Source organism: Sander vitreus, chromosome 5, assembly GCF_031162955.1.
Source record: "Sander vitreus isolate 19-12246 chromosome 5, sanVit1, whole genome shotgun sequence".
NCBI classification, from domain to species: Eukaryota; Metazoa; Chordata; class Actinopteri; order Perciformes; family Percidae; genus Sander; species Sander vitreus.
Window position 1 is genome coordinate 34,766,873 of NC_135859.1, and position 18,493 is coordinate 34,785,365.

At 41.0% G+C, this 18,493-nt stretch overlaps 1 protein-coding gene across 1 annotated transcript; it reads right to left on the bottom strand.

The window, feature by feature from the left end:
* Positions 1–7,771: 7,771 nt before the first annotated feature.
* Positions 7,772–18,420, bottom strand: gins4 (GINS complex subunit 4 (Sld5 homolog)). The gene is made up of 8 exons (XM_078251640.1): positions 18,119–18,420; positions 17,547–17,633; positions 14,885–14,998; positions 14,690–14,787; positions 13,459–13,547; positions 11,010–11,100; positions 10,767–10,871; positions 7,772–9,641 (listed from the first exon to the last, which is right to left on the bottom strand). Exons 1-7 carry the CDS (start codon positions 18,215–18,217, stop codon positions 10,775–10,777), a joined length of 675 nt encoding a protein of 224 aa, XP_078107766.1. The 5' UTR covers positions 18,218–18,420; the 3' UTR covers positions 7,772–9,641; positions 10,767–10,774.
* Between the last annotated feature and the right edge of the window lie 73 nt (positions 18,421–18,493).

Consider the following 18,493-nt stretch of genomic DNA (forward strand, 5'->3'; position numbering starts at 1 on the left):
AAGTGGAAAAGTACGCCATAAATGTAAAACGTAAAAACCAACTGTCACAAATGTGAACAAAGCGGTAAACATGAGTGGAAAAAACGCAGACAAAATGTAAAAGAAAAAGTTAAAAACTCGTACTCTAATTCTGTCTTTGACTGCCGAGATCATCTCCCATTCCCTTTAAAAGCCAGGCGCGTTTGGACCTCGGAGCATTGCTGTTATGATGGAGGATTTGCACTGTGTATTGATTTGTAATCTTCTGCATGTGTGTGTGCTGCTGTGCGTCCCTGTGTGTGTAACAAGCATAGTGTGCACGTGCTGTGCACGAGCCTAGGAGCATTTTACTAATGCTCTGTTAAAATAACAATGAAATGCTGCGTTATTGACTTTAGACCAGGTTTTTGTTGGTCAATGGTGCCATCACTTCCCACTGCCTCAAGATAGCAATACTCCCAGGATGCACCTGAACACACCTCCCTGTAAGACCAGCATGCCCATAGGCACAGATGGACGCAGGTGCATTTGCTATTTAAACGACGGTCTTAAACGAGCAAAGACACTTGCGTCGGGCTTTGCGCTGCTCCGGGTGCCAGATAGGGCCCTTAAAGTTTTCTGCCTTCACATATTTTTGACCTTTCATCTAACAGTCAAACGGTATCGTTTTCTTACTCACGACCAGTGTTGGGAGTAACGCGCTACAAAGTAACGCGTTACTGTAATTCCACTACTTTTAGCGGTAACGAGCATGTAACTAAACATTTTTTTTTCATCAGGTAACGCAATTACAATTACTGAAATTTAAATGAGTTACTCGTTACTCCCTTTTGTGAAAAATTAACGCTTGTAGACAAGAAGACAGATAGGCCTGCTTTAGCTGCTTCTCACCTAACGTCGGAGGAGCTTATGGTGGCGCAATGATACACCAATCGAACAATGAGCATTAAACCACAGCATGGCCGATAGTGCGGATAGAATGAGCTTTCTCTCCTGGAAGTGTGGACAATGTAAAATGATAATGAAGGAGGCAGTTTATCATTTAGTCTTCTTTACTCTGAACCCCCGATAAAAGTAACAAGTGAGCAGTTACACACACATTTTGGGTGCTACCGTATCTATCACAGTATATGCGCAGGCACATTTTAATTACCGTATCTATCACAGTATATGCGCAGGCACATTTTAACTACCGTATCTATCACAGTATACGCGCAGGCACACTTTAACTACCGTATATATCACAGTATATGCACAGGCACATGTTTAACCGTATATCCCGTATATGCCCAGGCATTTTAACTACCGTATACAGTATATGCGCAGGCACATTTTAATTACCGTATATATCACAGTATATGCGCAGGCACATTTTAATTACCGTATCTATCACAGTATATGCAGGCACATTTTAACTACCATATCTATCACAGTATATGCGCAGGCACATTTTAATTCCCGTATATATCACAGTATATGCGCAGGCACATTTTTAACTACCATATCTATCACAGTATATGCGCAGGCACATTTTAACTACCGTATCTATCACAGTATATGCGCAGGCACATTTTAACTACCGTATCTATCACAGTATATGCGCAGGCACATTTTAACTACCGTATCTATCACAGTATATGCGCAGGCACATGTTAACTACCGTATATACCACAGTATACGCGCAGGCACACTTTAACTACCGTATCTATCACAGTATACGCGCAGGCACATTTTAACTACCGTATCTATCACAGTATACGCGCAGGCACACTTTAACTACCGTATATATCACAGTATATGCGCAGGCACATGTTAACTACCGTATATATCACAGTATATGCGCAGGCACATTTTAACTACCGTATATATCACAGTATATGCGCAGGCACATTCTAACTACCGTATATGACAGAGATTACTTTTCGCTCGTCAAAATTAAAGACAAAAACGTAGTGGTGAGTTGTCAGTTATGTGCAGGTGTAAAGAACTTATCCACATCTAAGAGTAGCAATTAAAATCTTATGAAGCACCTGTTGAAGCAACACGCTTCGACAAAGCTAGTAGGGAAAGACCCCAGCCCTACGGACGCTGAAGGCGTCACTCCATGCAAACAACCAAAGCTAGATTTTACCCGGACTGCAGTGCAGCCGATAAGCCAGGCAGAGCTGAATAAATGGATTGCTAGGTACTTTGGACTTGTACTACTGCTTCATTTGAAGGCCTGTTGCCCTGTTGACTGCAATAAATAGGTCTAAAAATGATGTTTATTGTGTTTGACTGTTCAGTACTGTTCATATTTACATTTAAAAAGCAGACATAAAAGTAACTTTCCCTAGTAACTAATTACTTTTCATATACAGTAATTGGTAAAGTAATTCAATTAAAAACTAGTAACTGTAACTAATTACTAATTTTCAGTAACTGCACTGCTGCTTCTCGTTTAATCCGATTACCATACGTAGGTAGAACACTTTAGCTCTTCCTTCTTTTATTGTTGGTTTATTTATCATTTGATTTTTCTCTTTCATATTCTTTTCTCCAGTGTTTTTTGTCTTTATTGATGTGTATATTATGTATTCTGTTATTTGAGACTTTGTTGTTACATATTAAACCTTAATCATACTCTACGTTAAAGGGAGACACTTTATAAGCCCTTTGGGTTTTTCTGTCTTCTTTGCACGTTTTATTTATGAAAGATTGGTTAATATGTACAAATTATTTCTGATGTGCTAATTAAAGAAATAAAAAGAAAATAAAAAATTGAAGTGAGATGAACAAACACAGAAATGTATCTCAAGTTTTCCTTTGGGGAACATAGTTTAAAGTTGGAATAAAAGGAAATGAATCTGTATTGTCTCCTCATAACCGTGCCGACTGAGTCGGTCTACTGTGCGTTACTCTACTCTGCAATGTGGAAACTATTCGAGTCATACGGGCTCTATTCTCAGACAGCTCCTGTCCCAAAAACATCTTTGCCCGAGAGAGCGTCAGTATCATAGACTGAGGTCAGCATGTGTGATGCAGAGGGCCGGGTTTCAAATCAACAGCAGTCACCCAACTGGAAGCTGTTCAAGAATCCCTGCAAAGTACGTGTGGACCGTGCGTACCGTGAAACCTCCTCCACAGCGCTGCGGAGGAAGGTCTGGCTAGTCCACACAACATTCCTGGATGGGAGAAAACCGTGCTGTGGTTAAAGGTGCACTAGGAGTTCCCGCATGGTCACTTCTGTTGACGTTCCAAGTACGTTTCAAACAAAACAGAACACGCTCGCCCCTCCCCCCATGTTTCCGTAACTGTCACTAACCCCCACCCCAATCCCCCAACCATCTTGTCGGTGATTGGCTGGAGTGGTTTGTTGTATTTTGGTGCACAGCCTGTGCCTCTAGGGTTTGTTTGACGTTTACGACCCCTGTGTTGTCTCCGGAGACCGGGCTTTTTCACGGTGTGTTCAGGGGGCAGGCAGCTAGCGGATCAAGGAGAGACGCCTACGAATTGAGACAAAAAATTAAATCACGCTGAAACCACGCAGGAACTCACAGCGCACCTCTAAATGGCATTTCTTTAAACCAATCACAATCGTCTTGGGCGGCGCTAAGCACCGGACACAATAGACTCGTTCGAGATGAGCCTGCGCAGAATCGATCATCGTTTCTGTGACTTCCTGTTGAGACTGAAGGCTGCTGGAAACGGCTTTAATCTGTCCGACTTGACCGTGGCTTTTTGCCACCGCCTGCTCTCCTCCACTTAACAGGCGAGGTGCAGCACAACTCTAACGGCCTAATGACGGCGCCGCTGCAAAATCGCCTCGGGAAGGAACTAGTTTGGTGGAACACGTGTACGTTCAAAGGTTGTTTTAGTCGTGCAACAGAAAACTGAGATTGGACAGATAGTCTAGTTAGCTGTCTGGATTTACCCTGCAGAGATCTGAGGAGCAGCTAATCATAGTCCTCAGAAATCCACCGGAGGCTAGAACGCCAACACGTTTAAAAAAACGGTTGTCTCTCGTCTAGTTTCTTCCGAGGTTCTTCTTTTAAATCTTATTTTAGTTTTGACTTTATCTTTCTGGATTCTCCTTCAACTCTTTAGACGACTTTGCGGCTTTTTCCTTTGAGTTGACGGAAAAGTGTTTAGGAGAAGACATAGGACGATTCTTTGTTTGTTACTATTGGATCGCAGCCGCTGACTCGAGTCGCAATGCACAGATTTGATTGGATAATAGTATCACATGAGATAAAACGCATGTAACTGATCTGAATTTCCTGGCTTAACCAGTGCTATAAAGGTTAGAAATGCTGCAGAAACTCTCTGTCAAAACGTAGTAATTCTCAATGATTTATTAGTTATACAGTTGTGCTCATATGTTTACATACCCACGCTAAAGTTGACTAAAAAGAGGAATAAAAAATTTTTTTTTTTTAAAAACATCTTTTGGAAATTGATCTTAATGCCTTAATTAAAACAAGTTGGAAAAATCCAACCTTTAAGGACACCAATTTTCTTTGTGAATGAATAATGTATCGTAAATAAATAAATGTTCTTCCTTAAAATACAGGGGGCATAAATAAGCACACCCCTATGTTACATCCCCATAGAGGCAGGCAGACTTTTATTTTGAAAGGCCAATTATTTCATGGATCCAGGACACTATGCATCCTGATAATGTTCCCTTGGTCCCCACATCATCACATACCCTTCACCATACCCCCACATCATCACATACCCTTCACCATACCCCCACATCATCTCATACCCTTCACCATACCTAGAGATTGGCATGGGGTACTTTCCATAAAATCATCTCTCAATGCAAATCAAACCAGCTATTAGGCTAACTGAAATACAACCATGCCAATCTCTAGGTATGGTGAAGGGTATGTGATGATGTGGGGGTATGGTGAAGGGTATGTGATGATGGGGGGGTATGGTGAAGGGTATGTGATGATGATTTTTGCCACCGCCTGCTCTCCTCCACTTAACAGGCGAGGTGCAGCACAGCTCTAACGGCCTAATGACGGCGCCGCTGCCAAAATCGCTCTCGGGGAAGGAACTAGTTTGGTGGAACACATGCGTTCAAAGGTTGTTGTAGTCGTGCAACAGAAAACTGAGATTGGACACAGATAGTCTAGCTAGCTGTCTGGATTTACCCTGCAGAGATCTGAGGAGCAGTTAACCATAGTCCTCAGAAATCCACCGGAGGCTAGAAACGCCAGCACGTTTAAAAAAACGGTTGTCTCTCGTCTAGTTTCTTCCGAGGTTCTTCTTTTAAATCTTATTTTAGTTTTGACTTTATCTTTCTGGATTCTCCTTCAACTCTTTAGACGACTTTGCGGCTTTTTTCCTTTGAGTTGACGGAAAAGTGTTTAGGAGAAGACATAGGGCGATTCTTTGTTTGTTACTATTGGATCGCAGCCGCTGACTCGAGTCGCAATGCACAGATTTGATTGGCTAATAGTATCACATGAGATAAAAACGCATGTAACTGATCTGAATTTCCTGGCTTAACCAGTGCTATAAAGGTTAGAAATGCTGCAGAAACTCTCTGTCAAAAGCGTAGTAATTCTCAATGATTTATTAGTTATACAGTTGTGCTCATATGTTTACATACCCACGCTAAAGTTGACTAAAAGAATAGAGGAATAACATCTTTTGGAAATTTATCTTAATGCCTTAATTAAAACAGTTGGAAAAATCCAACCTTTAAGGACACCAATTTTCTTTGTGAATGAATAATGTATCGTAGAAATAAATAAATGTTCTTCCTTAAAATACAGGGGAGCATAAATAAGCACACCCCTATGTTACATCCCCATAGAGGCAGTCAGACTTTTATTTTGAAAGGCCAGTTATTTCATGGATCCAGGAGGGTATGTGATGATGGGGGGGTATGGTGAAGGGTATGTGATGATGGGGGGACGAAGGGAGCTTTATCAGGATGCATAGTGTCCTGGATCCATGAAATAACTGGCCTTTCAAAATAAAAGTCTGCCTGCCTCTATGGGGATTTAACATAGGGGTGTGCTTATTTATGCCCCCTGTATTTTAAGGAAGAACATTTATTTATTTACGATACATTATTCATTCACAAAGAAAATTGGTGTCCTTAAAGGTTGGATTTTTCCAATCTTTTTTAATTAAGGCATTAAGATCAATTTCCAAAAGATGTTTTTTTTTTATTCCTCTTTTTAGTCAACTTTAGCGTGGGTACGTAAACATATGAGCACAACTCTAGGTCTGCGTCCTGATAGGACGGTGTCTGACGGTTAATGAGATGTTTTTGGACAACAAACTTGAGGACATTTTGATGCTTTAAGATTTGATTACAAGAGGTTATACTAGTCAAGATTTGACTAATTAAGTCCAGAAAGGTGACTGTCTTGATTATGTTGGATGCAGCGTTTAATAAATAATAAACTCAAATGCTTTCACAACATTCAATCATTTACAATTTTTTATTTTTCTCAAAACCACATTTTTAAGGTCTAAAAGAACCCTGCTTTCATTTCCCAACATTTTAATATGAATAGTTGTGTTCATGTTCTCTAGCTGCTTCTCTGTATGTTATCAGGTGTCTAGAGTCTTTCCTGGATAGATCATCAAGACCCTGCCAGTGTATTATTCCTAATCTCATAATAACACTGGATTATAGGATTGCATGTTAGCTGGATCAGCAGTGCAGGTCAAAAGGACGACAGTCTGTTGACACGTAGTTTAGTTTTGCAAAGCCTGGCGCTCCCTCAGTCCCTAATTAGTTCTATAAAACTGGGCAATTTGTGTGAGGGCAAACAATAAGCACTGATTACAACCTCTGGGACTCTTACATAACAATATTATTACAACAATTATGTCTCAGAGAAGACAACATCCTTTCAGGGCCAAATTAAACTTTAAACTTGTGAAGCAGATGAGAGTTAAAAACATTTACAATTCTGGATGTGGTAGCCGAGGTAGAGAGATGCAAAGTTAACTGAACATTAAAGGTGCTCTAAGCGATGTTGGGTGACGTTACTTCTTATTTTCAAACAAAACGAGGCTAGCTCGCCCCTCCCTCCTCCCTCATCCCGTCCCCTCCCCCTCCCCACTGTTTGTTATGTTTGGTGGTGCAGGTTGGCGCAGTTTGTTTTTGTTGCTACTTGTGGAGCCTGGGCTGTCTACAGAGACTGTGTTTTTTTACAGTGTGTTCAGGGGACAGGCAGCTAGCAGATAGTGAGGAGATGTTTTTTACAGTGTGTTCAGGGGACAGGCAGCTAGCAGATAGTGAGATGTTTTTTTTACAGTGTGTTCAGGGGACAGGCAGCTAGCAGATAGTGAGGAGATGTTTTTTTACAGTGTGTTCAGGGGACAGGCAGCTAGCAGATAGTGAGATGTTTTTTTTACAGTGTGTTCAGGGGACAGGCAGCTAGCAGATAGTGAGATGTTTTTTTTACAGTGTGTTCAGGGGACAGGCAGCTAGCGGATAGTGAGATGTTTTTTTTACAGTGTGTTCAGGGGACAGGCAGCTAGCAGATAGTGAGATGTTTTGCTGTATGTGACAAAAAATGTTGTAGCCTAAAAAACGCGTGACATCACTTAGAGCACCTTTAACAGGATTTCGGTTATATATATATAATGACAGTAAGAAATATTCATTTAAAAGGACGATGTAATTATAAAATGGCGATCAAAAGAAACAACTTTCTTTCAAACGTACAGGCACTTTAAAGCGTGTAACTTCGGTAGGTACTAGAGCTGCAAAGATGCCTCAATTAGTTGTAAACTGTTGAGTGAATCCTCAACGATTTTGATAATCCATTAATCAGTTTTAGTCATTTTTAATGAAAAGAGATTCTCTGATTCCAGCATGTTAAATGTGTCTTCTAGTCTCTTCTCTCCTCTGTGACAGTAAACTGAATATCTTCGAGGACGTCATCTTGGTCTTTTGGGAAACACCAATCAACGAATCCAGGAAATAATTGATAGATTAATCGGCGATAAAAATAATCGTTAGTTGCAGCCCTATACAAAACATAACTCAGGTATATAACAGGGCTGTAGTACTCGAGTCCGGACTCGAGACGCTTTTCTATTGTCTCGGACTCATCTTGGACTCTGACTTGTCTCGGACTCGGCCGTCGGACTCGCCAAATATTGTAGTTGGTCCCGACCGAGTCCAGCACTATATGCTTTTTTTTCTAAAGTAATTTCCTCCTTCAAAACAAAACCATTGATGAAATGGGTGGTTCAGAAAACAGCTATTAGTTTAATTCAAAATCCATCAAGAACGGGCATCGTGATTGGTCGCCTGGTACACGCCGGGCTGCATCATATACCTCAATCATCAGGTATCAATTTGTTTCATTTTGGCCACAGACACAATGTCAGCGAGCACTTTGTACTCTGGATTCTTCAGGACAAGTCATAACTTCAAGAATGGGAACATTTTATATTTTAAAGGTGCAGAAGGTAAGACTTATAAAACTACCTTTCTGTCATATCTGCTGAAACTGATCCTATGTTCCAGTAGAACTACATGAAGCAGGTAATAAAAAAAGATCTGGCTCCTTTGACTCCACCTACAGCCTGGAGTGGGATTTGCAAAAAGCTACAGCTCCCTGTTCAGATGCACCAATCAGGGCCAGGGGGGGTGTCTAACTGCGTGTCAATCACTGCTCATGCACGCGCATACATTCTCTCTTGTGGGGGGAGGGGTTTAGGAGACCGTTTGGGCTTCAGCGGAAAGGGGGCGGGGACTGAGAAGTTGTCGATGTTCACATTTTTTGGCTAAGTCCTGGATCTTCACAATCCTACCTACAGCACCTTTAAGTGAATAATAATGTGGCCTAATTTGATCCTATAGTGTTACTCTGCACTTGCTTTTTGATTATTACACATAATAAAGCAAAATGATCATCTTAAAGTAGAAGATATACTAAATATAATACAAAGTGAGTGGCCTTGAAGAGGATTCTTTTGTTTCTGTCTCGGTATTGACCGTCTCTCATTTGGACTCGGTCTCGACTAGTCCTGGTCTTGGACTTAACAAAGGTGGACTTGACTACAGCCCTGGTATATAATACACAACTACCTACTACTTATTCTTGTTTTGCTGCATTTTCCCACAAACAAATGTAAAATGAATCAGTGGACTTCAATACTAGTCTAAAGTTTGAAAGACACAGATCCTAGTTGCTACGCAATGTGATGCTAAGCAAACTGATGAAATGTCTTCGCTGTTACTGAGCCTCAACATGACAAAAATAACTAAATGAATCAGCAGATTAGATAGACTTTTCTTTAGCAACCTCACAGACACCAACACACCAGAATACATTATGATTATGTAACCAAACTTATGTTGTGACATGATTAAAAAGATCCAAAAATAACACAGCAGCACTGCGAACGCTGCTTTGGTGAACAGGGTTCGTTCGTCAGCAAACGCTTCTGACAATACGAGTAATGTTTGCGGTTATTTTTCCACAGAGTAACTTGTCTGGAAGACATGCAGCCGCAAACGTCTGCGTTAGCGTCCCACGAGTTTGTCCTTAATCCAGACAACAGTGAGGAAGATGGGTGCATTCCCAGATGTAATCTCTGCAGGTTAATGTTCCTCATATTACAAATATAGGCCACTGCTCATTTTTCAGACCTCCGGGAGCCAAACACATCGACACCAACAGACAGACCTGTAACAACAAGAACGACTGGGTTTTAATTTATTCGATAGTGTACTTCAGTGAAATTACAAATCTGCCTAAACTAGGGCTGTAATGATGCATGCTGAATCGTAGGGATGGGGTGGGGGGATCGACAGCATGGTGTATTTTCTGTGGCAATACTGCATCAATACAGACGCCAAGTACGCCAGAAGTATCGATCTATTAATAAATATGTGTTGGTCAGTTTGTCTGCTTGACAATCCCGTTTTGTAGCAATTAAATTAAAGTGAGATGAACAAACAGAGAAATGTATCTTTTTAGATAAAACAGATGTTGACAAATAGGGGTGTGCAAAAAAAAAAAAAAAATCGATTCACATTCGTATCGCGATTTATTTTTTTATATTTTTTTATTGTATGCCTGCTGCAATCACATGGGAAAAGTAACATTTACATTACATTTTTGGGCATTTTCAGCCTTTATTGACAGGACAGCTGAAGACATGAAAGGGGAGGGGGGAATGACATGCATAGTTTTATATACATTTATATAGTTATATAAAGGAATATTCAGTCATTTGTCTGTAGCTCATTCTGTTAAAAGAAATCATGAGAAAAGGTACTGTCAACTTAAAATCATGAACCGTGGGCGCCCGGATAGCTCAGTTGGTAGAGCTAGCGCCCACATATAGAGGTTTACACCTCGACGCAGCGGCCGCGGGTTCGACTCTGACCTGCGGCCCTTTGCTGCATGCCCTCTCTTTCCCCTTTCATGTCTTCAGCTGTCCTGTCTAGTAAAGGCCTATAATGCCCAAAAAAAACCCATTGTGAACCGAATCGTGAGTTGAGTGTATTGTTCCATCACTACTGTAAACATGTTTTGGTTCTTAATGGAGACATTTCTTTCATAATCTGTTGGCAAAAGACAAAGAAAACTGCAAAAAAAAAAAAAAAAAAACAGCGAGACCTAAAAATGAATCCAGATGTCACTGCAAAGCAGATGCTTATGTAATAAGAGCTGCAGGAATTAATCAGCAGATGTCAGTACTGGAGGGTGTGAGGGCAGCGTTGAGTTAATGAGGAAGACGACACAGACTGTGTGTCGTCTTCCTCATTAACTCAACGCTGCCCAGTTCTGCTCACCGTTACTTAACTCGACGTTCAGATCAACTGCACGGCTCCGCTGGAAACAAGCGGTGCTATCGTTCGATAGCGCATCAGATGTTGAGAGCCCTCTTCCAGATCTACAACGTACTCTCTGACAGAAGAGGAAAAGTAGAGATCTTATCAGCTGTTTCGGTATCTTTGCAGAAAAATAAAAAAACAGTACTGGATGTGGAAAAGTGACACTGCCGCCCGGTGGGTTTTAAGACCAATGACAACTATTAAAACGTACCTCTGATCGTCTGTTTCAGGCTCGACCAAGATGTTTTCCTGTCTCTCCTTCACTCGTAGAAAGACAAACGAGTCCAGGCAGGGCTCAGGCACTGGGAATAATTCAATTTGGGTTTTTTTACTTGAGCGTTCCTTTATTTATACTCAAGCGATCATTGAGGGGTCACATTACAAAGACAAAACACAGAACAACATCACAGAAAACACCATCATAAGAAAAGTAGAAAGACAATAAAACTTTCTGAATTGGGAAAATGATTTGATAAATCATAAAACATCTTTTTTATTTAACCAGGTCAGTCAATTGCAACCACACCCTGATCACATTCACACAGTTTCACATTCATACCTGGAAGCTGCCCAGTATGACCACAGTCTGGTGGCCACTGGGCAGCTCCACTGGAGCAGTTGGAGGCCTTGCTCAAGGGCACCTCAGTGGTGGTAATGAGGGAGCGCTGCTCCACCCCAGATTTTATCTGGTCGGTCTGGGGATTGAACCGACAACCTCCCGGTCACAAGCTCGCTTGTCTAACCTTTAGGCCACCACTGAACCCCATCTTGGAGCTGACCGGGCAGACATACGTTTTCATCAGACTCACCCTTAATTAAGTACACTGCTAACTTATAACACTAATAACATTACCGTCGGCAAAACACCCCCGCCAATCAAACCCATACTTAAGAGAATTCTTAAGATTTCAACACGTAGCTCTGTCGTTTGTGGCGAAAACAATCGGTGCTGCCTACACCGATCGGCTGAAACGGGGCAGGTTTTAAACGTTTTAGCCTCTAAACATGTTTGAGATGTCATTACAAGTGCCTACCCATGTGTAGTGATTCCTTCTGAGTGAACAGTGAATCTGATTGCAGTAGATGTGAAAGAAATGCATACAAGTTGTGCTAATTCCCACACAAGTCAACTGTCGAACTCATACAATCCAATATTCCAAAATGTATGCATTTTGGCTGAATTAACACAACTTTTATGCATTTCTTTCACATCTACTGCAGCCATTTTCACTCGGAAGGAATCACTTCACATGGGTAGGCACTTGTAATGACATCTCAAACATGTTAAGAGGTTAAAAACACGTTTAAAACCTGCCCTGTTTCAGCCTCCTGGGTGCGAACTGTAGCAGGAGGATAACTTGTGTAGGCAACAGCACTACGTGACAACAAACAACAGAGCTACGTGTTGAAATCGACCGGAATTCTCCTTTAACCATCAAGCCAATAAACGTGTATGGAAAAACACCTCAGCTGACGTGTTCAACTCGTTAACGATAATACGAGACAACGCTGGCGTCATTAAACTGTGGTGATATCAACATGCAATATTGTTAATGAAAAAGACAACACTAAAATGTTTTCTGTTTTCTTGCACACACGGCTAAATGTGAGATTGTCTCTGTAGGCTACTCTACGGTGGCCCTGATGTGCAAATCACAACAGCAAAAAGAAAAACGCAACAGCAAATCATAAAACACAACGGCAAATAGGAAAACACGACAGCAAATATGAAAACACTTCAACAAATCATAAAACACGACAGCAAATCAGAAAACACGACAGAAAATAGGAAAACACGACAGCATTAACTTCTACCGGAAAAGGTAGGGCCTATCTAGCAGAGGACGGACCCTCCTGATTGGACAGACGGACTGTCTGTCTTTTAACAGGAAGGAGAGGTGAAAAACACGGAAAAGCGCTTACTTTTAACAGAGAGACAGTCCGTCTGTCCAATCAGGAGGCTCCGTCCTCTACTAGATAGGCCCTACCTTTTCCGGTAGAAGTTAATGCCGTTTTGTTTTCATATTTGCTGTCGTGTTTTCGTCGTGTTTTCCTATTTGCTGTCGTGTTTTCCTATTTGCTGTTCTGTTTTCCTATTTGCTGTTGTAATTTGCACTTCAGGGCCACCGTACTACTCCAGTTCTGGTGGTTGATTAACGCAGATCGGTGCCGATTAGCTCTCATAACGGGCCGGATGGGTAGCGCCCCGCAATGACTCCATGAGGCAACCCTCTGATTATTCCACATTTTAGTTGTGATATTTTGTGATTAAATACTTTCAGGTAAATATAGGAGCACAATGTCTTCCTCTGATGTAGAAGTACACTGTAAGTCAGTAGTAGGCTATACAGTGGCGTTGCATGTTAAGTGGTTCGGGGTCCTTCTGTAAGTATTTCTGGGTTACAATTTGGTTTTGGAGAATTCTACAAGCAGCAAAACCACAGACTAAGCAATCGGCCCGTTCCAAACAGGCACATTTTCAACGGGCACTGCACTAGTTAGAATACATTTAGTTTTAGTGCGATGGTCAGTGAAAATGTCAGAGCAAATGCAATTATTTAATAATAAAGCAGCATTTCTGGCACAACTTATTCAAGACTGAAGGGTAAATATAGAGAGCCTGTGATGTGAAAATACAGAAAATAGTAAATAGACGTTACCTGCTTTGAGCATATCCACCGTCTGCAGGTTGGGCGGCATGCGCTTCAGTGCTACAGCCTTCAGGTAGGTTTCTGTGTTCGCATAGTACCTGCACGCCAGATAAATGTTATTGTGTTTTTAAACCCCAAGTGTCATAACAACAGTAGTAAAAACAATCAGCTCTGACCGTACTCTATTACATGGTTTCTCAAACAGGGCTACGTGTCCCCCTAGGGGGACTTTGGAGGACTGCAGGGGGTACGTGACATTTTTTTGCAAAAATGATTTTCAGTTTCAAGGCTGTAGTTACTTCTACGCTCTTTTTTTTTTAAATTTATTTGTCACCTATTTTTGGAGGTTTTGTCTCTTGTTTTGACCTGTTCTTGCCTTTCTTCCCGACTTTTTTTCCACTGTTGGAGTTTGTGTCTCTTTTTTCAAAGTTTGTTGCTTATTTGAATCTGTTGTCACTTTTGTCGCCCTGGTGTCGCCTTCCTTCTTTCTGTGTGTTTTTCTTTGACGTTTTTATTACTATTTTCGACCTATTCTTACCTTCCTTCTTTCTACCGTCTTTTTCCAAGGTTTTGTCGCCTTTTTTCTTCAGCATTAAAATGTTTTCCAGGTACAAGGCTGCTGTTTAGTAAAGCTAGGGCTGGGCGATAGGGAGAAAATCAGATATCACGATATTCTTGACCAAATACCTCGATATCAATATTGCGGCGATATTCTAGGGTTGACAATTGGTGCTCTAACAAAATATCTTCACACTTACATTTTAGATAAATAATCATCAGTAATGTGGACATAATGTCTAAGTGGGAAAAGGCAAATAATACAACAGCTAGAACAGTCTGGTAAGTTCAGAAAATGACATCACTTTACTGTAATGCAGCCTTTAACACCAGGAAAAGACACTTATGTCATATCACGATATTACGATATTGCTTTAATGTTGTTGACACCCCCGTCTGTCGCCACTAGCAATGACGACGCAGTGATTAGTGAGGATTCTCTCCGACCAATCAGAAGTCTGCAGGTTTTCACGTCACCTTTTGGTATCGCCTGAGCTCGCTTGGAACCTCGACGGAGGTGGTACTAAATAAAGTAGCTGTTAGCAGGTACCAGGGACTTTTTTCATAATGGAAAACCAAAAAAGGCGAGTAGAGTCGAGCAGGTACCATGTGATGGAAAAACGCCATTAATGTGTCCCCCCGAAAGGCCCACTCTGAGCCAGGAAAAACCCTGCATACTCACTCTTTGGCAAAGGCAAACTCCTCGGGTGAGAGCAGCGACGGCTCTCCCTCCCCTCGAGACTTTTCTCTCTCCAGGACATGCGGGAAGAACTTCTCAATCTAGACATACGGGACACAAAGATCAGGCGACTTTGTCGAAAGGGACTGAGTGAAACCAGAGCTTTATTTTGCACGCCGTGCTACTGAGCCTACGGACCTTCTGCAGACGAGAGCGCAGGTAGCTGCTGAGCACGAAGCGAATCCTGTCTATCTCCATGCGATGGATGCTGGCCTTCGCGTCGCCTTTCTTCACCCGCTGTAAGTTGGCGTCCTGTCGGAGAATATGTCAGGACACTGTCAGAGAATATGTCAGGACACTGTCAGAAATGAACAGTTTCTTTATTCAGCGTGACTTTCAATCACCACAGGAGAATAAGTCTTAGATTCAGATTGTTCTTCTACTTGGTTGTTCTTTTCTTCTTCCTTTAGTTATTTAAAGAGCATTGTTGGAGCTGATTGAGGCAAAAGATTGTTTTTATTGCCAACAACTACTTCTGTGATTCTTGTGCACATGTCAGATGAAGAACCTTGAATTACCTGCCAGAACAACTTGATTATTGAATAATGCAGCCTATAACAAGCTGGAATTCACTTTTAGCAAAGCTCTTCAACCTTCACAACAGAAACAGAGGGCTACTTGTATACTTAATTTACATTTGAAGTATATTTTGCTAATGCTATCAATACTTATGTGTGCATACCAAACTAACAATTGCAATGCAAGACTATTTACTTGTAACTCCAATTTTACAGTGTGGTATTACTACTTTTATTGGGGTACAAAAAGACTGATGAATACTTCTTCCAGCAAAGCATGATAATCATTGGTTACAGCCCTGCACCTCACTGACTCTATGTGCTGTTCTGGGACTTTTAGAAATGTAGGTGGAGTCACGAGTGTTTCTGAATGTACACTAAGTTAGACACAGCCCACAAAGAAGAAGGTATTCCCGTGTATATAGGGGTAGATTTCAGGGGGATATGTCTTCCTCTAATATTTAGAAGAGGGAGATTTGTCCCACTCGAAAAATATGAAACCACACTCCCCAAAAGAGGTCAAAAGAACTGTTCAGAGGGCTCAAAACTGTATCTACTTGTGCTACAGCGGGGAAGGGGGGGGGGGTTAAAGACCACAACAGGAGTCTGAAAAATACAGATTTGATTTCATGTCTTTTATGTAGATTTAAACTTTGGAGCATCTGGCTTTAAAGCGTAACTCTCGCCAAAATGCAACCTAGGCTCTTTTTGTGAACGTACCCGAGTCAGACTTTAGTTTAAAAGCATATTTAGGACGGAATCGCCACTTTTAAGATGTACCGTGTTTTAGTTTTTCGGTCAAATGGTCTTCTGAATGGGAGTGCTAGGGGCGCTACTATGCTGGCCTCAAAATATCTATTTATAAACCACTAAGAAGGCTCGACACAACATGAGCCTTTGCTCCAAGTATCTCCAGGGGCTCTACACCTTAACTACACCGGTGACCAAGGGATATCCTAAATCTGTGGCTACTTGTTTTGATATCGACTCGTTTTGTCTGCCGAGATGGTAGCGGCCGGAAACAACGAGAGTTACGGTGAGTTGTTCAAAACCTTTTTTAGTAAACTCTGGGTACACAAACAGTGTTCTCAACGCTGGAGTTCATGTGTAGAGCCCCTGGAGATACTTGGCGCAAAGTCTCATGTTGTGTCGAGCCTTCTTAGTGTTTAAAAAATAGCTATTTTGAAGCTAGCATAAAAGTGCCCCTAGCACTCCCATTCAAAAGACCATTTGACCGAAAAACGAAAATCTTAAAAGTGGCGATTCCGTCCTAAATATGCTTTTAAACTAAAGTCTGACTCGGGTACGTTCACAAAAAGAGCCTAGGTTGCATTTTGGCGAGAGTTACGCTTTAACAAGGTCTCATTCTCTAGCAGATTTGTTGTTGTAGATGTTCATGATTCCTAAAAAAAAAATCCCGAAACACGTGTGATGTTCTGAATATGCAGAAAGTTTTGAACAATAAAAAAAATGATTTCCTTCACATAAATAAAGACACTTGCACCATAAATTGTTGCATAAATATTCAACAGAATGCAGAAGTTAAGTGTTTGACGCTCAAAATGTTATTGTTGAAACAAAACCTACACCCTTGGGAAGTGGGGGAGGACGTATTCAGATCCTTTACTTAAGTAAAAGTATTAACACCACACTGTAACAATACTCTGTTACAAGTAAAACTCCTGCAATTAAAATGTAATTTAAGTAAAAGTATGTAAGAATCATCAGGAAAAATGTACTTAAAGTATAAAGTAAGTAGAGTATAAAGTACACAATGCAGAAAAATCCTCAGGTTTTAATAAACCAAGTGTTCAATGGTCTAATCATGTCAGCTGGACTTGTAGGCTGTTATATTGTTGGGTAGTTTAATTTATAATTAAACATCAGATTTTATAAACTACGTGGGTTGGGCCTGTGTACAAAAATCTAAATGTGTAAAGTAACTATAGCTGTCAGATGAATGTAGTGGAGTAAAAAGTACAATATTTCTCTCTGAAATGTAGTGGAGTAGAAGTAGAAAGTGGCATGAAAAGAAAAGACTCAAGTAAAGTACGAGTACCTCAACATTTGTACTTAAGAACAGTACTGGAGTTAATGTACTTAGTTCATTTCACCACTGCCCTTTGGTTACAGCCCTGCACCACACTGTTCTGTGCTGACTGTATGTGCTGTTCTGTGACACGAGTTACACTGAAAAGAAGGTGGCGTCGTGAGTGTTTCTGAACACACAGTAAGTTGGACACACAACGCACAGAGCAGGAGGCATCCCCCGTTTAGTTTACCATGTGGCTCAGCTGCTCCATCACACACTCCACCACCTCGGATTTGTTCTCCAGCAGCTCCGGGGAGAACTTCTCATTCAGCCAAGCCTGTTAGTGACACACACAAACACACAGCGGTGAGGATATGGCAATAGATATAAATACGTACACACACATATACATACATACATACATACATATATACACACACACACACACATATATATATATATATATATATATATATATATATATATATATATATATATATATATATACACACACACACACATATTTACATACATATATACACACACACTATATATATATATATATATATATATATATATATACATATATATATATATACACACATACATACATACACACACACATCTATCTATGGGATCCTATGAGATGGGATATGACAGTCGACTATTGACCATTCCACAGTTGTAAACATAAACATTCTAAATGGCCCGTTGATTTCCTGTGTGGTCAGGCTGTTGCCTAGCAATGGAATTCCACTGAAAAGGTCTATGGTTCCTCATGTTACCGTCAAATAGGATCATTTTGTAAAACATTAAGCTCACTTCTTCCAGTTTGGCTATCAGCTCCGTCGGGGTCATAACATCCTCCTGAGTATCATCTTGGTTGACGTCGCTGCCGTTATCAGACAAAGCGTCCGACATACTTTTCCGTCACGAAGCAAACAGACAAAGTTAACCGGAACGCGACCTGTATGCTGAACTAAAAAGTAAAATGCAACGTTATAAGCGTTTCACACAGAATAGTTTAGAAAAAGTTTACCGAAGAAACTAGCTACTGAGCGCTGCTGTGTATCTGAAACTCCTTGTTAATTCGCGCCACCACAACAACTCTTCTCGCGAGATTATATGTCATAGGTTTGTTTTTACCCTGCATTCAGTCTGCAAGGCAAGGTTTTTCACAGGATGTGCGTATTGTGT